Source organism: Corvus hawaiiensis, chromosome 2, assembly GCF_020740725.1.
Source record: "Corvus hawaiiensis isolate bCorHaw1 chromosome 2, bCorHaw1.pri.cur, whole genome shotgun sequence".
Taxonomy (NCBI): domain Eukaryota; kingdom Metazoa; phylum Chordata; class Aves; order Passeriformes; family Corvidae; genus Corvus; species Corvus hawaiiensis.
In genome coordinates, this window is record NC_063214.1 from 18,283,557 (window position 1) to 18,308,232 (window position 24,676).

At 40.1% G+C, this 24,676-nt stretch overlaps 1 protein-coding gene across 4 annotated transcripts in view; it reads right to left on the minus strand.

The window, feature by feature from the left end:
* LOC125321200 (amyloid beta precursor protein) overlaps positions 1–24,676 on the minus strand; it is a 206,325-nt gene that overhangs the window by 41,227 nt on the left and 140,422 nt on the right. For all 4 annotated transcript variants that reach the window (XM_048293620.1, XM_048293622.1, XM_048293621.1 and 1 more), the window contains 4 exons: positions 17,773–17,847; positions 16,542–16,700; positions 6,885–7,013; positions 4,716–4,815 (listed from right to left, as the gene is read on the minus strand). In XM_048293620.1, coding sequence (XP_048149577.1) covers positions 4,716–4,815; positions 6,885–7,013; positions 16,542–16,700; positions 17,773–17,847 — 463 coding nt within the window. The remainder of the gene's footprint in view (positions 1–4,715; positions 4,816–6,884; positions 7,014–16,541; positions 16,701–17,772; positions 17,848–24,676) is intronic.

Genomic DNA, 24,676 nt, shown 5'->3' on the forward strand with positions numbered 1-24,676 from the left:
AGACAGAAGGACAAGGAAGAGTTACAGAAAAACAAGATACTGAGAAGTCCCATTGCAGTCTGAAAGACATTACTAATTATGTATTCAAAACATAGCATTTTAAGGGAGAGGATGAAGAAAACAATCACAAAACAAATGGCACCAAACAAGACAAGACATAGAATTTCCTTTTGCAAAGCCTTCAGGAGCATGTTTTGGTTTTGCAGTATCAGTCCCCAAGCCACCCTGGTTGCGGTTTTCAACTGTCAGCCCGCGGCAAGAAACTAATGCCCTTAAACCTCTTAAGAAGGATACCACAGAATTATTTGGAACAGCATCCTAATTCAACTCATGGCAAGAAATGCAGCAAGGCTGTGGATTGACTACAGGTCAAAATTACAAGCTATAAACAAGGAATCAAAATTTAGTTTAATAAATGCTGAAAGACCAGAACCAGCTGAGGTAGCGCTAACTTTGCCTTCAAGACAGGTATTGGGCCTGATGATTAAAGAGGAAGTGTTAAAAGAAAGGAAGTTGTCAGACATCTTAAGTCTGCAGCTTGTCCTGTTTCTAAAAACACTTAAAAAAATCTTCAAAGGAAGTTGCAAGGCAAATGTCGAGAGGCAAATGTCTCTTGTTTCAAATTTTGTCATGCTAAGCTGGAGCACACAAATGCTTAAAATAGCACATGACCCACAGCACACTACATATATGTGAAAGCAGGCACTGATCTGGGGTCAGCCTGGGTTTGCCTTCTCTTCTAGGCACGTAATGTGGGTGTGGCATCCGGAACATGCTGCAGAAGAACAGGACAGGCAGAGTGGAACTGAGTAATAACATAACAATAGTTTGATTTTGTTTGTCAGGGGTCAGATGAAATAATATTCTTTTACTTATTGCTCATAACTGAATGCTTCTGAGTTTAGGTACAATACTGCTGTGGTATTACTACAATGCTTTATATTTCCTCAGTGGTGGGCTAGAAAAGCTGAAGCTGAGAACATCGGTTTGGAAACAAGTAGCAAAGACAGAATTAAAAATTCAGATCACTGCCTGCCCATGTGACTGATCCACAAACCTCTGACATAGTTTCTGATTCAGAAGCTGTGCCTGCTGTGCCACTATCTGCAATAAATTGCCTTTTACATACATGGATAAGCAATCTAATCAAATAAGGATTTAAAGCAGGATGTGCTCAAAGAAACTGCTGATTTCTCCTAAAGTCTGCTATTGCTTTTTCTGGGTTTCCATACATATTAAATAGTATATGAGATTTTTCAGAGGGAAAAGGTGAGTACAAATACCTAGGAGGGCAAATTATCTTCTCAGATTTTTTTTTGTGCCACTCTCCTATTCATGGGGCATACTCCTGCTCATAAGAAACTCCATTAATCGCCAAGAACTGCATCAATTGCCAAGAGTGACCTGGTTTTTAGCACATTTGCATCACGGCCCCTTGATAAATCATTTGCAGACAGAATGCCAAAGAGTCTCCTACCCAAATGACCTGCTTATTCTTTCCAAGCTTTGTCAGAACAGCCATGGTCAGGTGACCTCTTTCTGAAGCTCTCAGACTGGCTCTTTTTCCCCTGCCCCAACATGAACAAGAGACAGCCAGCAATATCCTTCCTCACACATCTGGAATTTGCTGCTACATTACGATGCCTGAAACCCTAATGGGGCATTTGTACATCACGAATTAGTCAAATGCTTAGGAAGAAAGCTCTCACTTAAATTAAGTGCTGTTTTCTACCCTCTGGAGTGCTGTGAGTCTTCTAACTATCTATATGCTCCTGTGACACCCATTGTTAAAGCCAGTGGACATCAGCTGGTGATGGATATCTGCAGGTAAGGACTAGAACTCTTTTCAATTTTACCCTAAATTCCTGACACCATCTTTGCTGGACTTATGAAAATAACAAGAAAAGGCTGCTCTTAAAAGGCATAAAAGCCCGTTTTAAGCATAGAAACTGGATTTTTATTTTTGGATTCCGCACACTAAAACAATGGCTGTAAGCCTGCCTTTTAAGGCAGGAACTTCCAACAAAAGTCTGCATTTTAAGGAAACTTCAAATGTCCAAATGCTAGACTGATTTATCTGATCAACTGTGAAAAAATAGGTCGTAATATTTCTAGCAATGAGAAAAATTGAGTGAAAACCAGCACAATATTAGACATAAGAAGAATTAAACCCATGGTACAAATTCACAGCAATCTAGATCTCGTTTATATTGCTGCTCATAGAGCTACTTGTTCGATTTTGGGAAAAAACTACCTTTGTCAGAGCTCTGTTGTCTAAAGCAAAGATTATCCATTCCTCAAGGTAAAAACTGTACATTAAGAACTCTGCAGCAGAGTGGAACTAGAAGCTAAAACTATAATGAACAAAGAAAATGAACTAAAACTATTTTCAAACATATCTCCTTATATGTAATATATTATTCAGACATTCTGTGTGTGAGATGTTCTTAGCTTGTTTATTTTTCAAATTTTCTACTGACTCAGAATTTCTAAGTCAATGGTTGCAACAAAAGATATTTAATGAAAGATTTGTCTTTTTAATGAGGGTTGTAGTACTTCTTGGGAATGCTACAAAGTGAAGTTTTATTAGAAGTTTACTTCTCCACAGATTCTGTAGTTGTAATAATGGCCTTTTCCATGGGTTTAAGAAGAGTACAGAGACTAAGAAATCCAGTAATTTCAGAACAGAATTTGAAACAGGCTGATCAGTGCTCAAAGCTAGAAGCATACTGTCTCCTTGAACAGATGGGAATGACCTCCACAAACTTTCATTAAAACCAACATATAAAACAAAGTATAGAGACAATATTAGCAACAAGAAGCATGTTGATACTGAAAGACATTTCATTATGGAAAACTATTTTATCTAGATCTGATATTTTACCCAGAAAAGATAGTACTTTAATTTGTGCTGCTTAGTAACTCCCAGTTATGAGAACTTAGTTTAAATTGCTTTAAACTTTGCAATGCTTTGAATAGTTTTTAGCACAACCTAAACCACAAAAAAAAAAAAAAAAAAAAAAAAAGAAAAAAGAAAAAAAGAAAAAAAAAAAAGAAAAAAGAAAAAAAAAAAATCAAGGTAAGGAAAAACGACTCAAGAGACTGTGACAGACATTTTCTTTGTGATTTCTTAGCTGCTCTCAACTTGCTAGGAAATAATACATGACCAATTTTAGTCTCTTTTTGCCCCCTAAAAATTACTACTACATTTGAGATTAGGAGTCAGATTCTTGTAAACCACTCAGCAGTTAATAGACTTTTGGTCTCATGTCACATCAAAGATGATTCTGAAATTCTTGTTCCATTTTAATACTTAGAAAGGAGAACAAATTTACAAGAATGTCCTCAGCAACAAGCATTAACATTACCAAGAAGAGAAGAAATTTAAATTTTATGCAAAAACCCCAAGAGAATGATAGCAGCACATAAAGAAAAATAACTGAGCATCTCAAAGACCTGACAGTATTGACATCTTTCTACAGAAATGATATGCTTTCAAATTATCAATAAGATGATGTTCCTCCCTGAATGACTCTACACCCACAGACTGAGACTGTTGATTGTGCTTATAATTGTGGAGCATTGAAACACATGGTTAAGGACAATTACTAACCAGTTATTTTCTGACTGCCTCCCAATCCCTTCCACAATTTCTTGATCTCATCTCCAGCCATCTCAAGCAGAAGCATATCTCCGTTGTAACTTATACTTCGGGCAAATGAATCCACCACTACTCCTTGTCCATGCCCTCCTGTGTCCTAAATGCATCCTAATCCTTATTGCAGTGGCATGCATCCCTCCCTTGTGTTTTGAAGAAATCAGTGACTTATTTAGCTGGTTAGTATTGTATTAGTGAAACTAACGCATTAACTGCCATTTGGCAGAGTATTACAACTTTTGAAAAAAGCTGCTCCAAAAACAACTGTCCCATCTCTGGCCTTTACATTTAACCATGTGTTACTTTTCCTGAAGACACACATTAGCAACCTGATGTCCAAAACTGAGTGCAGTTGCCTTGCTGGAATAGCAGCACACAGCAGAGTCTGAGTGCTGTGCTGGAGATCTCTGTGCTGCCGCAATGCCATAGCCAAGCGCAGGAATCTCGATGGAAGGAAAGGCCAGTCTCCCTCACAGCTATCTGCCATTACAGCTCTCAGGAAAGAGGCAAACATGCGACTGTTGCTACCTGATTCATCCACAGTCCAGCTTGTATGCTGGAAAAAATGGGAGGAGCAGAGATATCAATTTGATAACTAACCAAGAACTAAGTGTGTGACCACTAGGATACTGCCAAGTTGATACCGACACTTTTCTCAGATGCCTGGTTCTGCAGCCAATTTTTTAGCTGAGGGATTGCCAAACTGTCTATATCATGTAAATACTTACCATGTAAATTAAATATCCAAAGGACAGGATTTGCTAAATCTCATTGTCAATTGCTGCATCCCTATAGCATGGAAGACTCCAAATGTCAATTAACATATTTCAGGGAAGACAACAATATGATGATGCCACTGCATGGGTTATACAGGATTTGTCTTCCAAGGGTTCATTATAAGTTAATTCAAAATTTAAGAACATTGGCAGGTTTACTCTTCTATTTTTCAGCTGAGGTAGTGTATCAATAGGAAAAGTAAGATGATGTATTTTTGCTTTTGGTGATAATTTCTCATCACAGAAATATATGTCTTTTTCTTAGTTAGTAGTTTGCATACCAACTTCATCCTGGATCTCCTCTGCCACAGCAGGTACATTATAGAGGAAGGAGAGAGACTGGTTCATGCGTTCATATATCACACGGAGATGTGTCATAACCTACGGAAACAAAAGTATTTGAAGGAAGGAATACTATGGATAATTTGACATTATCACAAATTTTATAGGTTATAGGAAGCAAGACAGTTTTCACTTGTGCAGGTGTAAGATTTCAGAATGCTCTATGTACCAAAATTATCAAACCCATCACAAAATTCACCTCTCTCCTACAGCTGCTACAAAAATAGTGTTCTAGATGCTCTTCCATAGCAACCACCTGAAATCCTATGGAAATGCAGTAATTTAAAGTAGGGGTTTACATTTGCTGGGGGGCAGAACATGCACACAAGCAGCTACTGTGGCAAAAATCCACCGCCTCATTCTTCTTTCAGCAACATTTACATTTGCCCATACTCATAAGTTTTTCACATAACACGTAAACCAAATGAGGCACAGTGATTACTGCATCAGAATGTTTCAGGTGTTTGGTTTTATTTATTTATTTATTGATTCATTTATTTTCTAATCCAAATACTGCAAAAAGAAACAGCTCTCCAAAGAAGAAGAAAAAAAAACAGGTTTGTAAAATATTTGCCAATATTTTCAGCTGCAAAAAAAATATTTCCACCCAGAAGCATTACTGCATCCTCTCATATGATTACAGCTCTTTTGCCTCAAGTGCCTGCACATTGTTATGGGTTGAGTTATGACATCACATGACCTGTGCTCCCCCAGGGTACTCTTCACAAGTATCACCTTTCTTCAGTAGAAGGAGAAATTGAGCTGCATCTTGAAAGTCTTAGAAGACTGACAGGATAATTAGGCCTAACAAGTAAAATGACTTGCAGACAGCAATCTTAATGAAACACCACCATGATTTCTTCAAATCCAAATAAAATATTTATGCTTTTGGACAAAATATTTTGTTTTCCATTTACCACTGAAAAACATTTCACAAACAGAACTTCCAGGCTACGTTTCCCCAACCTTTTGACCAATTCAAGATGCAAAGATCCTGTATCAATACTCATTCCTACAATGACACGTTAGGTAATACACTGCACTTCTTGTATTTATATGTTTGTTTCTATTCTTCACAGTGCTGCTACACAACCTGCACTCTGCAAAATTCCACTGATTTTTGTTATTAAATAATCAGTGACTTGGAAAAAAAAAAGTCATGTTAGCTGCTTAAGCCAAGGCAAAGACAACAGTCACTGCAGAAGACTTAGAAGAGTGCATTTCTCACTCCAGCAATTTCAAGACAGCATGATCTCAATGTACACATTTGGCAGAAATAGGTGTTTGAAAATCTAATCTGCCATCCAGGGAGGTACATGGTTTTGATTTTTCTTTTAGTGATGTCAGTCAATTCAAAAACTGTGGCTGGAACAGTGCCTGCCATTGAATCCTATAGAGGGAACAGCAGCAGACTCCACAGATTCCAGTACACTGTTTTTACAGTCTATCCATTGTGACTCCAATTTTAATTGCTGTTTTGAAAGCCAGCTACATCTTCAATCTTGGGTGTTTTCTTTTTGCTTTCTTACCCTCTATGATTTATGAAGGCAAGATAAAAGCTGGTCCAAAACGTATGCATTGAGGACTATAGTAACATTCAGCAGTTAAATGCCATGAACTACACTATTTTAAAAGAACATATTAAACTCAAGTGCATCACACTAATCACATTTATAGACAAGTGCCTCTGCAATGACTACAGAAAGGTTGGTTGCAGTCAGATGGCTACATCTCTTCTGGTTCTGCCAGCTGAGGGAAGCACAACCATGTGTTGTTGTTCAATCTAATACTGATGTTTTCCCAGAGGTATTATTTACCAAAGCACTAACAAAGACTCTCAGCATTAATGATCTGGAAGGCTCCTCAGGACTTGTCCATGACTGACTCACTGTCCAGACAGATAGGAAACCTGTTTTTAGTTCTCAGAAGAAAAATCATACCCACACTACTATATCACTTTGCTTAAATCTTCTGATGGAAAGCAGATTATTTTTGATTGCATTTAAAGCTGTCCACAGACAGTTCAGTATTTTTTAAAAAATAGGTTGACAGAAATTTCACAATAGTTATGAACTAAGACAACCTCACTAACCATCAGTGGGGATTACCTGAGATCTGATTTGGGCAGCTTTCTTTGGGTCTACCATGCGGACGTGTTCAAAGTGTTTGAGAGTGTGCTGTCTGTCTTTCTGTTCAGCACGCACATACTTCTTCAGCATGTTGAATACGTGACGAGGCTACAGGGAAGAAAAAGAAGAAAAAACCATCAGTTGAGAATGGCACGTTATCATTTCTTGAGCTGGAGATGTGTCCCAAGCCAAAAGCCATTGGTGCTATCTTCTGAAGGCAGGTCTGACTTCTATAAGGGACATCCACTCAACTGAACACCATCAGGATGCACCATTAAATAGTAGCTGTAGGCAGTAGGTAATGCTCCTGAGGAGAGTGTTCAGATTTTCTATATTCCTATGAATAATCAATCCCCAGACTTGACTGCAAAACTTAAGGAAAAAAAAATTCACAATATTCCTGCCCTGCCACTATTGCTACTCGACCAGAGGAGAAAACAAAGAGGAAAAGAACCACTGAGCTGAGGTACAGAACATACACATGCAGAACATGTAACTGACTAAAAACCCATAAGAAAAAAGAGACATGTGCCCAGTCTTCTGCAGTTTCTCAGCTTAGATGCCAGATTTTGTAAAAATATTAAGTCTATTGCAAGTAATTTTAATTAGTAAAACCTATTAGATATGCACCTTCAGACACGTAATTGAATACAAAGAAAAGATCAGCAGCTGAAGGGAACTTGAAAATATACATAGTGATGGCAGAGCACTGAAGGCTAAGACATGTATTCTTGTGTACTTTCCTGCTCTGCACAATAATACACTGCCAAAACAGGAAGTGTTCTCCAGCATCCAGCTAAGATAGCCATTTTTAACTCTGAGATGATGATGGATACTGGAAACGCACTTGCCTTCCCTCCATTCTCGCTTGTGGAGCTGTGCTTGTGCATCCTACCTGAAGCTGCTGAGCAGTGAGAAGGAATAGAAAGGTGACCTTACTGTGCAGCAGATTAAAGAATGAGCAGCTTGTCTAGGCACTGACAGTGACACAGGGAAGAAGGTGTGGAAGTGATAAAATGTCAGAAGCTCTGTGCACAGCTTTCCAAAGCAGAAAGAACTGTGGGTGAAGGTGAAGTTTTAAGAAGGCTTAGATTCATGGACAAATATAGAGCCTAAACTGATTTAACATTTACACGAGAGATGAATACTAAGATATGGAGTCCAAAGATTTCAGAATCTCTTCAGTATAAGAGAAGGAACAGATTCAAAAATGTCTGAGGAAAGTAAACCGAAGGTTATTTGGAGAATATATGTCAGACAGAAACAGAGAAATGTGAAGCCTTTTCCTGCCGAAGAATTAGTGTCCCCATTGCTGAAAATTCATTTATGAGGAAAATAACTCCAAGTCCCCAAAGCCAAATACTCTCAGATGAATTGCAAGAAACTGTGGACAAATACTGGAAAGTGAGTAATCCTCACAACTTTGTGGTAACGGTGAAACAACTGAAATGTCAACTGTAAAGCTTTATCGAAATGAATGCTAGGAGACCAGAAAGTTTAACAACAAGAAAATTTTGAAGACAGAAAATTTAGCTACCTTTCCTGATAATTCAACTTTTCTTGCCCCCAAGACACATCAAGGTAACAGACTAGGGTAGACTAGACAGAAAAGGTTTCATTTTAATTTTTTTTTTAAGAGATATTCCATGTTAAGTATCATGTCTAAAACCAGAAGGGAATAACTTTTGTTTTCCCATAGCGTGTGTGTATTCACTGGAATGTGTGAATGAGACTTTACAAGTAGACTTGTTAATAAGACAACAATATGGAAAATACCTAAGAAATACCACTGACAGCAGTAGTAGTCACTTGGGTACATTGGCAGTCCACTTTCAGTGCCTTTTCTAACACTGACAAATGTCCCAAACATATCACTATAAAGGAGAAATGGAAATGTGTTCCTCCAGCATGTCTGACCAAGAAATCTTCCTGTGATGCAGCAGAAATCCATAATTCAAGTTTAGGACAATTAAAGAATATTTAATGCAAGGTGTTTCCTTAGAGGGGCAGAGACTGCTTTTTCTCAAGCAGGAAAAACACCCCAAAAATCCACTAGAAACTCACTGTGTGTAGGAATACAATCCTAGGGAGTTTCAGTGTTTTGGTTTTAAAACCATCCATATGCATGCTTCAGCCCTGCTGGTGATCTCACATGGCCTAAAAGCTTGTGACATTGCTTCAACAACAGGTGATCCAGAGCTAAGATGTCCTTGTGAAGCACTGAATTACCTGGCACAGGCACACAAGGCTTTCCTGGTCAGCAAGGCATTATTGCACTACACGCAAGCTCCCAGGGTGTATGTAGGCATCTATGGAAAGAACAGGATTCCCTGAATGGAATGCTGAGACCTGAGATACGTATGTACCCAAGATCCCGTGATGTAGAAGTTGAAATGGATTAGAAGACTTACCACATAGACTTTTTATTGCCAAAAATGTCTTTTTTGTGACCTTTAGGAAACATGCCCTGCCCCAGCTCTTACGGTAATATAGTAGGTCATTTCCACATGGATCAAAAATCCCCAAAAGGTGGTGGTATCTCTTGAACATCTGACATGAACTAAACCAGCTCTTCGTCCCTTCTGGAAGTCCCAGCTACACTGGATCAGGTCAGACCTCCAACTTGCCCAACTACTTTGCAGCGCTTCTGCCTCATGGTTTCACGGCTGTGGCTGGAGGCAAAACTGCTAGATTTGGTGATGAACAATGACAGCTCTTCACTGGGCTTTGCATACCGCAGTGTGGCACCCACCATACATGAGGACCATGTTCTACAGTTGAATATAACTTAGACTGAAAAAACAAACTTAAAAAATTAATTGATAATTTTCTTCTTGATGCAGAAAGCAGTAGACTTACTTCTTGCAGAGTTTTGACAAATTTCTACATCAGCAAAAGCAGTTCACCTCAAGTCCCACCCTCTGCATTGTACTTCATACCCATTTTCTTTTAAATGTCATTATTGAGTGAACTGATTCTACTTAAAAGCCCCACACATACAGCCACTTTTTGCAGAAGTACTTCCGTTGCCAGATTAAAAATTGTTTGCAACTGGTGGGTTAATACAATGCTCATTCTTCAAAAACCACTGGCCTACGGAATTGCAAAATGCTTATTCCGTAGGAAGAAGAACTGGAAAGCAACAAGCCCAGTTACGACATTTCGAGGAAATCACTATCACATATATGTTTCTTCTAGGAAAACCTATGAATATGTATGTAAAATATAGTATCTAAACAGTACTCAGCATGCACAATTTAGGAGGAGATATCCCCTCATGCATCTGGCTGAATAAAGAATGCTTGCTTCTTAATGCTACGCTAGTGTTAAGGAGTTTTTATTTTTCCTGATTTTTGGTAACACTTTCAGCAGGATTCACACCCAAATCTAATACACGAAGTAGTGATATGAACTCCTGTGATGGCAGACTAGAGGGGCCACAAAAAATGATCTAGGTCAAGCACAGAGATAGGGAAAGGCACCACAGGCTGAGGAGATGCACCCAGACCCTGTGTCTGATGCCATTATATCCACAGCTGTCTATTACTTCGACCCTAGGCAGGAATCTTCAGACTAAATTATAAATCAAAGTGGTTCTATTATCAGCTAAATTAAGTTTCCAAGGTCTCAGCTCTGACATGTCTATGACAGAAGAACAAGTGGCTGACACATCTTTGGGCCAGCTTGGCACCGCTTGCTCTTCTTAAATAATGTACCAACCACCAAAGTTCTTTAAAAAATTCTGGGTCTAACACTTGAAATTCTGCTATGTGTTTTGCCAGGGAAAACTGTGCATGTTTATGTCTGTAACTGTCTTAGTAAAAAACATCTCACAGAATAACTTGGATCAGCCACCAGAGGCTACCTAAGCCTCATGAAATAATTCCACTATTTTCAGTGATCTGTACCTGTTTTGTTGGCTTGTTTCCTTTTTTTTTTTGTTTTGGTCTTCCTCTGAAGGCAACCAGGATACTACTGATGACATTGGTGACTGTCATTTAGGCAGTGACAAGAATGGCTAGTGACTTCCTAGGCAACAGGATCCAGCACCAAATTCTGAATACATTTTATTTCATTAACTGTGCTCATTAGTTAGGAATAATATGGCTACTGTGTACTCCAAAACTCCGGACTGGCTGGTAAGAAGCTTAAATCCACAGTCCCATGGCACACACTCACTGTTCAGGCAAACGCAGCAAAAAAGACACACCTAATAAGATGTGAACCTACCAGCTATTTTAAGCACATACTCTAACATCGTTTGCTCCCATCAAACTCATTCCAAAGCTCCCCCTTCCCGCAGATTCAAAAAACTGTTTTTATCTACAACTGAGTACAGATTGATTGTACTCCTTCTTACAAGCTACTGTGACCGTCCAACAGATGTGCTCATGTCTTCAGGTATTTTATAGCTATTAGTTTAAAATCCTGTTTATTCTGGAGAATGTTGTCAAAGTGCTATTTTATATAGCTTTCCTGAGTACATGGGGACTTGCATGCATTCAATACATTTGGTACAAAGTAGACAGGTTCACAGACAATGTATGTGGGCTACATAGGCTACCTAGGGTGACAATGTGCCATTAAGAACTAATGTTCTACCTACAGCTGTAGAGAATATGCCTTGTCTCTTATTTAGAAGATGATTCTTTCTGTGGTCTTGCATATGAGATCTAAAATGCCCACAATCCAGTTTCTAGCAAGTTATATATAAACACACACACATAAATACATATAAACATGCAGATGTCCCCCCACCATGATCTCTATACTGATCCTAATCTGCTACTTCAGATTTTAAGGGAGTGATGAAACAGTGCAGTTTCACTGGGCTTGGAAAATGGAAATATCAAGTGTAGTTTGCATGGCTAAAATCTATCCTCATGAAAAAAAAAATCTCTTTGTGGAAATCCAAAATACTTACTACAGAGAAACCACATAAAAACCGTAATAAAGCACTTCTGTGTGTTGAAAATACAACTTCCTGGCTTTGTGCCATGGAACTTCATGAGAAATTCTGAGCTGGCTTGTCATTTTGATCAAAATTCACTCTAAATCAGAGAGGAAACTTTCACAATGCTGTGTTGTGCTATCTAATCTTGCCTTTAGAGAAAAATCAATCATCAGTCCCTTCCAATTACTACTCTTGGAATGTGCAACAATTGCTTCTTTTCATTCACTGTTCTGAATACCTTGTGTACCATATTCAGTACATATTTCACTTGCTTCATTATTAACTTGCAGGTCATGTTTCATCAAGGAGAAGTAGCTCATTTTAGAAACATTCAAGAAAAGTTGGACGGGATGAATGCAACACTTACTCACGGGCAAGACAAATAAATCCCATACAGATACCTGTCCTGTGGAGTTAAAGATGCCTTCATAATTTCTGCTAATTTGTAACAAAACGTGTTATCTCACACATCAAAATCATATGGCTATAATGGTGCCCAAGACTTACATTTGCCTCCACTCTCAAGGACACCTCCAGGGGCCAAATAAAATGAAAACTATTTGACTCAATCTCATTATTTGTTTTTAAGTATTTCAACTTACTGAACTTCGACAAATTAAGACAAATTTTGGTTCTGCTCACTATTTTAAAACTCTTAATTCTAGATATAATGAACCTGCCAGGGTTTAAAACAAGACACTCTGGATTTATTCACACAAGAGCTTCAGAAGGCACTGGAAAATGGAATTAGGTGATCACATTTCTTGAAATCTGACTTTGTATAAAAACAGAGCTGAAATCCATACTATTTCACAAAAGGCCTTCAAAATTAACTATATGTGAAGAATTCCACAGCTGGAAGTTTATGGGTTTGGAGGAGCAGAGTTTAAGGGTGGAGTATTAGAGCTGGACTGTTGTTTCCTGCTGCAGAGGAGGATTTTATCACCAATTCAGCAGCAACATTTTGGCTTGCTTCCAACTGCATATTTCCACAGCAACCTGCTTAGACTCAGGAAATGCTTTAAGCTTCCCAAACACTGAGGCATTGAGCATGGACCCCCCTGCAGATTCCTCTTCCCTGTCCAAACAGCCAAACCTGACTAGTTTCAACCCGTGCTGTGCTCTCTCTGTGAACAGACACTACACTCCTAAGCATAAAAGGTAACAGAGTAAATTCTGAAGAAAACATGGGAAAAAAAGCCAGATGGATTAATGTACATGCTAGGGTTGATCTTAATGATCCTGCTCTTCTCAGCAAGAATTTACATTTCAGTAAAATAGTGCTGAATTAGAAGAGAAGCATTTTAAACTGATTTTAAGGATTACATGCTAACTTTAATCTATGCACAAAGTAAAGAGGTTAATTAATTACCTTTCAAAGTTTTCCTGTATGTTTCCCTCTCCTGAAACACTTTATTTCATCAATTTTTTTTTCTGCTTGTCTTTGTCACCCATCACCAGCTTCCCATGGATAATGCGCCTCTCTTACCAACAAAGATTAAAAAGGGAGACATAATCCACAAAAATTTGACATGCTCTTGAAAGAGGGAATACAAGCACATTACAGAATTAATCTGCTCACAGAGAATGATGGATTTGAATTCCCCTATTTAACATACAAAATGAAGGGGAAAACTTCCAACTGTTTTAAAAACTAGAGGCATATTGCTTCCAGCTGCTACTAATCCTTCTCTCCTGTAGTAAGCCCATCAAGCAGGATGAAACAATACAGTATTTTGACACTGGATACTGAACAGCTGCACCCCAAAGGCAGTGAACTACAGCAGCAGAGCTAAGCTGCATCAGGAATCAAGAATGAGGATCAAATTTTGAGTTTCTGGGCAGCCTGCATGACAGTGCTTCTGAGAACAGAACAAGAGTACAAATATTTGGTTTTGCTTGAATTTATTTTCTTGTAGACCCTGAAACTATGCAATTTCATCTCTCTGTGCTCCCTCTCTCCCTTGCTGCCCTGAGTGGTACTCACAGGCACACACCTCTGACACTGGCCCTAGGCAATCATCTGTGTAACACATGAAAAAAACCTGCAGTTACAGTTTTTGATCCGATACAGAAGCTATTCACAAAGGAGTCCCAGACTTTTTTAACCCTCCTAACTGCATGCAGCACTTCAATTAAAAAGTCTAATTCATTTTTTAAAATTTAAATCCAAATTCTTCCTCACAACTTTAGAGAAAGAGACTCCATCACTTAAAATATTTAGAATCTATTTTTGCCGTAAACATACTAATAGCAAACCATTTGACTTGAAGCAGACTGTGAAGGGGGTTCTTAAAAATAGTTTGAGAACTCCAGAACCCCACCACTCCCACACCTTTTCTAATAATACTTTAAAAGTTATCAGGAAGGTTATGAATTACTCTCCCAAAGATAACACAACTGCATCAAACGCACTTTTACTTTACTAGGGAACTGCCAGAGCAAAATACAGCTAGGGTATGAGAGCTGAATTTTCCATTAATCCCATTTTCTCTTTGGCTAGACACCCAAAGTTTGGATTCACAGTGTATTTAGATTTCCGGCTCCACATACTGCGAAGCAGTTAGTGGACAGGATTAACTCATTAGGTTGTTCAGCTATCATCAATCACTCCCCAGGTTTCACCCTCTTTCTTAATACAATCAGACAAATCCTCCTGCTGAATTCAAGGTCAGTGTTTTCAAGTGCTTTGGCACACACTTGACCAACAGTTCAACACCTCAACTGTCATCAGCTATAGAGCATACAACCAAAAAATGCTAAGGCAAGGACAAGACCATCTACAAGACTGACCAAGGACTTGTTTAAAGACATTATTTTTTAAACTGTTCACCCCTGTTATTTTGAGATGAGTCCCTGTCTGGTAGCACCTTCAGCTGATGTTACCTCCATGCTTGCTGCCTGCTCCTTTCAGAATTATTGGCTATTGTAGGACATATATAGGATATATACTCAACAGAGGATGCACTTCAGTCTTTTAAGCAGTACCTTCAAAACTTACTTTTACTGGACTCATGTCACCTTTCAGGTCTGGTGCTCTCCCCCTGACACAGGAAATGTATCAGTAATTTAAATGTCCTGGGAGCTGACTATAAGCAACACAAGCACAAAATGCAAGCTTTTCTGGTCCCAAAGTCACTGTTAACATTTTTGCCCCTTAGAGTTCTGCAGCTGAAGTTCACTTTGTATCTTCTGCATTCCACATTTTGGCAGCTATAGAGACCTTTCTGCTGTTGTGTGTGGTCCTCCTCATACCCTTCCACAACCGCAGATACCTGCAGAACCAAGCTGCCAGCCTGATATACACACAGCTCAAAAGCAAATCATTTTACTGGGGTACTTTTCAGACAGGATTACATTTGTACAAGGCTTAACTTCAAAGCAGGAAAGCTTGGCTCCAAAGCCAAATGTGAAACCCTATCTTTGGTGCACTACCCAAACGCACACCGCAAGACAGCAAACATGACCTGCAGCCAGTCCATGTACTCACCTCACCTCAGTTCTGAGCCACAGACTCCAGTTTCCTAAAAGAAGCTGCATCCCAACCTATAACTTGCTAACCTGTCTCCTAATGAGTTCAAGCCTCTCACTACCCTCACTGTGGTCAGAGGTCATAACATGCAAGTCACACTCAGGCCAAATAACATCCTCTACCAATTTAACACAGACTAACTTCATTTTCCACGAATTACTATATTGCAAAATACACAGAAACTCTTCACATAACTATCCTGAAGTTACCCCATGACACTTTTATCTAAGTAAAGGATTTTAACTTTTACTTGGCATACACAGTAAAAGCAAGAGAGTTTTGCACCACAGGATGGAGAAAAAAGTTCAATAATGATGATGATGATAAAGAACTAAGACGATGATCACTTTTCCATGGTTACCAAATATGCAGGTTTCTCCTCAGAAGGAAATTTACTGAAAATATGTAATTTAATCATGTTAGCCATGTTGGTATAACTCCCAGTGAGGTCAAATAACCTAAAAGACTCAGCAGTGTAACAATGTTTTTTCCATCTAGGAAGTGTTTAAGACGCCAGAGATATATAAAACAATGTACTGCTTTCCCCCAGTCTTTTTGCAAATTCTCTTCCTCTGGAGGTCACTGACCAGCTATTGTGGTATTGAAAACAGGTGTCAAAGATACAGAGTCATTAAATTCCATTCAATCTGCAATCTGAATGTACAAGTTTACACCCACCAATAGCCATCACATCCAAAGCAGACAATTTCGAATTTCTAGAGTGCTAACTTCATGCTATTCAACAATCCTCACAAGATCCTTCACCAAACACTTCAACAGTTCAACAAACAAAACAAAAAATCGTAACTATCCTATCTTTAAGCTCCATGTTGTCATGATGAAGTACCCTAATGTGCATCACTTGAAGGGACACTTCATCCTCCTCATGCAGGATCTGTCAACAGCTACAATTTTTGACAACCAAATAACTTCCATGTGATTTGCTTAAGTATCTTTATGTATGTATCTATCCATCGACAGGTATGCACATGGGGAGCTTGTGCAAACTGTCTGACTGCTGTCGCAGCTCTTGCACACTGAGCACGCTCCCAGCTCCAAAGCTGGACTGCACATGGGCACATCTGTATTTCCTCCAGGACAACTACAATGATTTTGACACAGCTGGCAAAGTTTGTGGTATCGCACTCACCCTGGGTGGGACAGTCTGCAGGGCTGTGATGTAGTTCTCCAGAGCAATGCGTCGACGGTCATTCAGCATGGCTTCCACTCGTGCCATGTGAGTCTCCACAAGCTGCTGTCTTTCATTTGCTGCTTCTTGTTCCAGTGATTCCACTTTCTCCTGGAAATGCTGAAAAAAACACCAATCACAACAGAAACAGCGAAGACATCAGCATAGACCAGCATATGTGAACACCTCTGTCTGCAAAGCACCAAAATCCTTCCCCATTGTTAATGTAGTTTGGCTCCCAGAAATTCTGCACTGCACACACCTTTTACTGATTTCAGTGTGAACTGCAGTGCCCTGTATTCAGGATTTTATTAATCTAATAAAAATGTTCCTGACATGTCTAGCACAACCGCCTTCGTTTGCCCCGAGACAGAGGTTCAGCACCACAGAAATTGTGCCTGGGGGAGGGTGAAGTTTGGCAAGTGTACACCCCTGCCATTGAGAGCCATCAACACAACTTCATGAGCAAATCTACACAGGGAGAAAAAAATGTCCAGCCTGAACAGAGTAACTATAATTTCTTGTAAACTGGCTGCCAGGAAGAAAAATTGAGCCCAAACTTATTCCAGTAAAGGAAAAGATTGACTGAATAAAATGCACAGAGAGTAAAGCTGTGGGACCTAATGTGCAAACCAATCTAGTTCTGAATGTTTCCTTTTTATAGTTGTGCATTGAAAACATTCCAGCAGTGTTGAATAATACCTGACAGTGGGATTCAAGGAGTGTCTGGCTTGTCAGAATTTTTGAATTATAATACATTTTGGATAAAATAATTTTTGGCTAAGGGCTTCTTTCAGACAAAACTGATGGCGATTCCTTCCTTAGATCACATTTTCCATCTCTGCTTTGAGCTTAGATCCTGCAGTTTGTATTAGTTTGTCATGGCCTAAATTTTGATAGGAGCCTGTGGGAACTGAGTTTTCAGTTCTCACTGAAGGTAAATCTAAATTCAAGTGGAATTCTACCTCTCCATGCAGTCAGGAGCAATGTCCTGCACTGCTGTTCCAGGGATTGGCTGCAAAGTACAGAGACACCCAGCAGCCACTAACAGCAGGAAACAAACACAGCAAGAGAAAAAAAGAGCAGAGAATAACATTAAATCTCCATAAAGTAGACTATAAAATTACATCACACCCAGCTCCCTATGCATCTTAACTGGGGCCCCAGCCGGTAAGGTTGCATTTTCCTTTACCTGGATAACAGCTTTCTTGTCAGCCTTTGGCAAGTTCTTTGCTTGGCGTTCTGCCTCTTCCCACTCTCTCATGACCTAATGAACAAAACAACGAGTGTGACTTTCCTATTTTCCTCTCTTGTCCCAGGGCTTAGTTGCAGCCAAGCACTACAGCTCCAAGAGTCATATTTTTACATTACTCTCCTCCTTTTATCTCTAGAAAAAAAGGCAGTTACAACATTTAATGAAGGTAGGATCCTGTTATTAAATTAAACAAAGACAGTACTTGTGTGTCCAAACACTGCCAAGCTCTCATAACTTCACTGTGAAGGAACACAGCTGTTAACCAGCCCTCAAGCAAGGGAAGTGGAGATCTCCATGGGTGAACACACCAAACCTTTTTCATCTCAGACAGAAAGAAAACCAATTCTTCCTATCCTTGGACAAAACGAGTGAATTTCAACTCATTCCAATTGGATCATGCCACCTTTTCTGGCACCATAAAACCTTTTAATTTATTCAGATTGCATCTCTGGCCTGAGTAGGGCAGATCAAAAATTACACATAATTCATGCTAGTCCAACTATTTGTTCAGAAACAGGGGCTGTAGAAACACTCCAAGAACTGAATATATATCTCAAGTACAACACTGTCAGAAAAATAACATAGGAGATCTTTCAGTGTAATTTCTTTCAGCAATGGGAGAAGCCTCCTCCCCCTGTAACACAGAGCAGTATCTCAATAGTCAGGGAGTAGGTTACTCTTAACTTGTTGTCCATGAGATCTGAAACCTTCCTGTGGTCTTACCTAAGGCCTTCAGTCATTTCACACCTAGACAGCAATCTCCTCAGGTAACACATTTTATATAGGAACAATTGTTCCCACAGAATGAAATGCACACAAGTAAGTCACTATTTACGTGCAGCACTAGCACAATAAGAAACCTATAAGCAATTACTCACAGTGTGCATTTCCTTTCCTTCCCTTCTCAATAAAATGCACACTTTCACACCATTTAATAGAAATAGTCAAGGCAATTTTTAAAAAAGCTCAGAGTCCACATGGACAACTGAAATTTTACCAAGACCAATAACAAAGGCAGGAGAAGTAAGACCTGCTGTGACTCACGTTTGCACGTTGAGCCTCCAGCACTCACCTCCTGTCTCAGGCTTCCCAGTTTTTCCACACACCACACCAGACATTGCTAATCAGGCTCTTTGATGAACAGACTGGAAAGTGCTGATGGTGCCTCAGGGTACCTGGTTGAGCCTGTGCCTTTAAAAAAAAATATCCAGCAGAGGCACCTGGGCATTCCCACCTGGCCCAAATGTATATTAATCCACGAGATTCTATACTTCCCGGTGTGGTGGCAGTGGGTGGCGGGGGACTCTCACCACCAAGACGACCAGATAGAGGGGAACACCGAGATGATGCTGGGACCCCTGCCACTCTCTCCCTGTCTACCCACCCCCACCACACAACTCTTTTTCTATTTCTTTCTTTCTCTCTTTTCTCTTTCTTTCTCTTTGCCTCTTTTACTATTAAATTAAATATATCAAATTTTTTGGCACCAACATCTAACCTCGTTTGGTTTTAATCATGTTTTTTGGATATAATTCAAAACTTTCTGGGTCCCATCCATTTTATTCACAGAGGCTTAGTTTCCTTTGGTCTTCTTTGTTAAACTAGTTCGTAACACACCCCCAAAGAGGTCCCCAGACCCTGCACCAGAGCACTGCACATGATACTACATGATGTAACAGATCCATAGTCTTGCAAGGGACAGTGTCCAACTGGTCCCCCTCAGGGAGGTACATGTGTGGTCCCACCTGCCTAAACGTGATTAATCCATTGGATTCTATACTTTTCAGCGCGGGACTCTCACCACCAAGAAGACCAGATGGAGGAGAGCAAGGAGACATCCTTGGGACCCATGGAGGGGGTGATATGCTTCGACTTCATCTCTGTCACTGTCCCTGACCCTCCCCCCTCTTTTTTTTCTATTTCTTTCTTTTCTTTTCTCTTTGTCTTTCCCTCTTTTAAATAAAATATATCAATTTTTTGGTATCAACATCTAACCTCTTTTGGGTTTTATCTCATTTTGGGGAATATTCGAACCAATATTGGAACGAATATTCATGGTTCTTTCTGCTTTATTCACAGAGAGCTCTCTTTGCTCCTCTGTGATTAGAGTGGATTGCAACAGAATATGAACTTACAGAAGGCCCAGAAATTATGGCATTAACCCAAGTCATAAACTACAATGATGTGCTCAAGACTGAACATTGGCCAAGGTTGACAACTTCATGATTTTCTTCTCCCCCTTCTCCCTTTCCATCTTAAAACCACATCTCTGACATCTGCCTAATTTTCTGATTCTGAAAGAGCAGTTATGGATCTTCAGAACAAGAGTTCCTTTGCCATCTTTATCCCCCAAACTAACCCTTTGCTAATCCACACAACAAAAATAAGTACTGTGGGTAATGTGATGAGGGGACCTTTGGCTAGACTACATTTGTCTCTGTCCCTTTTATTTCATTAAGTCTTTTAAGGCTTGGAAGGCAGGATGATAAACTGACATACTATACAGCTAGTTGGGAGGGATGTAAATTAGCGGCCTCGGAGTTCAGCTCTGGTGCCACAATACTGAAAGGTTTTGAAAAAAACCCCAGAATTACACAGCTGTTTGCAGAAACAATGTAAGACTGCTGTGCCCTCAGTGACGATTCTTGTAACTGAGAAGACTTCAATGGTTGAGAGCATCTGTGTGTATGTGCTAACCAACTGAAGATACAGCTATCCATGGGCCATGCTACCACCCACAGGGAACTCCTGTTCCCACCAAAGATCACTTCAGGGAATCGTGAGTGAGAAATATGCTACAGCACTACAGAGGTCCCCAAAAAGCAAGGAGAAAAAATTCCCCAGTTACGCATGTGCAGAAAAAGGCTGAACTTGGCCTCTGCACTTGTAAACCTATTCTCCTCTGTTGACAGCACAGACCTATGAAAAACATAAGAGATTCATGGGTATCAGAGACTGAAATATTGTAATTTATGACTTAAACATTTTCTTAAAGGATTTTAAAAACTGTATTACAAAAGCCGCAGAGAAGACTACCCTACCCTGACTGAGGCCTTACACTGCTCGCTGATGAAGATAAGATAAAGTAACAACTCAGGGCTTGGGACATTCACAAAGCACAAGCTTAACACCTCCAAGGTGGAGACCACAGCCCCAGGGCTATCAGCTGCCAGGCTGGAACAGACCCTCACACCAAAGGGTGGAGGGAGGAGAAGCTTTGGGTATCTTGGAAAAACCTCTGGTCAGAGGCCCAGTGACTGCCCATCCTCCACTGTGCAGAGCCCAGCTGAGGGGCCCTCACCGGGGTGGGGGGAAGCTTATCCACAGCAGGAGGGGGTGACATGGCCCATCAAAGGGGCCCCCCTCAAAAGGGTCCCCAGACCCTGCACCAGAGATGATGCAGCAGACCCTCAGTGTTGCAAGGCAGTGTGTCAAGCTAGTCCCTGCAAGGGGAGACACATGGGCGTTCCCACCTGGCCCAAAGCGTGTATTAATCCACAGGATTCTGTACTCTGTGATGTGTGGCAGCATGTGGTGGCGTGTGGCAGCATGGGCACAGTGGCCACAGTGGCGACCACCAGCAGACCAGATGGAGGGGAGCAACGAGATGTCATTGCGGCCCTCAGATGGGGGATATACTTCCACCTAACCCCTGTCACCACTCCCTGTCCCCCCACCCTCCCCCCCCCTCGCACACTTCTTCCTTGCTTCCTCTTCCTTTTTTTTTTTTCTTTCTTTCTTTCATTTCTTTCTTTTTCTCTTTCTTTCTTTTTCTCTTTCCTTTTCTTTGCCTCTTTTACTATAAAATAAAATACATCAATTTTTTGGCATCAACATCTAACTTCATTTGGTTTTAATCTCTATTCTGGGAATATTTAGAACCTTCTACGTTCTTTCTGGTTTATGCACAGAGACTTAGCTTTCTTTGCTTTTCAGAGTTTAAACCAGATCGTTAACAATGGGTCTTCAAGGATTGGAGGTTTTGTACAGGGAAAACAGCTTCTGAATGAGATATAAACAGCAAGCCATTTCAAATTCAAACTTCTTCAAAACTCAGGCCTTAGTGCCTGGCAGATGCCTTTTGAAATTGGGCTGTAGGGGACAGCAAGAGGGAAAGAGACAGTATGGAAAATGTCATTCATTATTAAGAGATGCTAAGTACAAAAATTTCATTATGTATTGAAAGCAGCAGAATTCACTCCCATTTTTTTACACTGGGGCACAAAAGCATATCTGCAAGAGAAGAATTTATGGCAGACATTTGGGTTAGCACAATCAGGCCAGCAGAGGTACTTGTCTGACCTTATTGAGGTCACAGTCATGCCAAAAAGGTGCCTATCTTTGACAATGGCTTTTGTTCCACACTTAAGTCTTGACCCTTTTTCTGGTAATAACATTATTAAACCTCTCCAAAGAGTCCTGACTACAACTGAGGGGCGTAATCCTATTAACCGGACAGTTTTAAGGAAGGAAACAGGCTTCCCACACACAGTAGTAGACATGGTAGAATCTAGGGAATACATCAACCAGTATTATTTAACATCTTTGTTGAGGACATGGACAGTAGGACTGATAGCAATCTCAGCTAGGTGACACCAAGCTCAGTGATGTGACTGATACTCTAGAGGGAAGGGATGTCATTCAGAGGAACCTGGACAGGCTTGAGAGGCAGGCCTGGGAAAACCTCATGTTCAACAGGGCCATGTGTCAGCTGGGCAATGAATGGACTGAGAGATGCCCTGGGAAAAGGACCTGAGTGTCCTGGTGGATGAAAAACCCAACATGAGCTGGCCATGTGTGCTCAGAGCTCAGGAAGCTCAGTGTATCCTGCATCCAAAGGACCATGGACAGCAGGTTGAGGAAGGGATTCTGTTGCTCTGCTCTGGTGAGATGCCACCTGCAGTGCTGCATCCAGCTCTGGGGCCCAACACAAGAAGCACATCAACCTACTTGAGTGGGTGTAGAGGAGGACTGTGAGGATGATAAAGGATTGGAGCACCTCCTCTGTGAGGCCAGGGTGGGAAATTTGGGGTTCTTCAGTCTGGAGATGAGAAGACTTCAAGGACACCTTATAGCAGTCCTCCATTGTGTAAGGGGGGCCTTCAAGAAGGCAGAAGTGGGACTTTTCACAAGGGCATGTAGTGATAAGGAGGAATGGTTCTAAACTGAAAGAGAGTAGGTTTAGATTAAATATTAGGAAGAAATTCTTTACTGTGATGGTGGTGAGGCCCTGGCGCAGGCTGCCCAGAGAAGTTGCGGATGTCTCATCCCTGGAAATGTTCAAGGCCAGCCTGGATGGGATTTTGAGCAATCTGATGTAGTGGAAGGTGCCCCTGCCCATGGCAGGGAGATGGAACTAAACTATCTTTAAGGTCCCTTCCAACTCAAACGATTCTGTGATTCTATAGCATCACTGGAACTAAAAATCAGCTGAAGACATATCCAGGATGTTGGAACGAGTGGCATGGAATGATAAAAAAAAAAAAAAAAAAAAAAATCTTGAATGGAACACCTGTTCAGGCCTGTTCAAGCTGATTGAGAACTGCAGTATTTTCAGGTGTTTGCTTTGGAAATAAACTTCCAAGAAGCAAAACTATTCTAGGACACAAGGTATCATTAAGTTCCTATCATAAGTATTCTACATGCTACAATTCCAAAAATATTGTAGGCAGCCAGAAGAAGAGCAAATTTCAGACATAAGGATGTCACAAGATGTCTGAGGAGAGAAATGTATAAATATACTGCTCCCTTGAGTAAGGTTCAGTATCTGGTTCATCAGGCTATTTAGCAGCAACTAATTATGTAAGGGAGCTGTACAGGTGTTAACAAACTGAAAATAGGAAGAGAAAAAGGAGAATTGTACCAAAACAAGAACCAAGAACCACGGCACCTTGCAATCAGTTAGCATAACCTCTCCCTGCTATCTTTTGGAGAACAACAAACATTTAGAGGTTACACATGCATCACTGAATGGCTACCCCTGTTTCCATGGGAATGCAGTTTTCCTGCTTTGGCTGTATTAACGATTCTTGGGAAAAGCTTAACATTTTGTGTTAACGTAATTCTCCTTACAGTACTTCCTAGGCAACTTTATAAGCTCTGTTGCTTCAGGTGTGGTGCAGGAAAACTTTCATGATCTGTAGTCTAAAGGGATGGACACTTTAGAGCACAAGGGACTAAAAGAGTCTGAACCAGAGGTGCAACAGGTCATTACAGAGACAGACTTCTCTAGTAAAAGTCTTTCATGAGCTGTGAACTATGATGTGACATAACCACTGACAGAATCTTGGTCTCTGCTCATGTGAACATCTTTATACAAGAGAAAAAGAAACATGAGTTGTCAGAATTTCATGGTAAATGAAGGGAAATCTCAGAAAGAGGATATGCAGAATATTTACATTTTCCCTGATGACATGTTTTTAAATATTTCACTTCAGTATAATTTTTTTAGTGATAAACTTCCTTACTCCTCAGATGATTACATTTTGCATGTCAACTAGAATGCATCTGATTTTTTACTAGTTAATTGGCTATTGCAAAGTAAGGTGTGCACCAAATCAAATACTATTTTAAAACTAGCCTTTTAATTAAAATTAGCCTTTAAATAAATATCTGTGTTTTGCGAACAAACCAATCTATTTCAGAGTATGACATTTATCAAGATTAAAGAATTACTTGATCATTTTTCCTTTTTTTAATATAAGAAAAATGGGCATTTCTGCTCTTTATAAGCCTCCATTTTTCAGCTTTGAAAGAACTGGACTTTGAATAAAAAAAATGTTTGGTGCAGCTGGAAGACTTGGCTAGTGACTCTCACTTGTTACCTTTTATTTTACCGAGA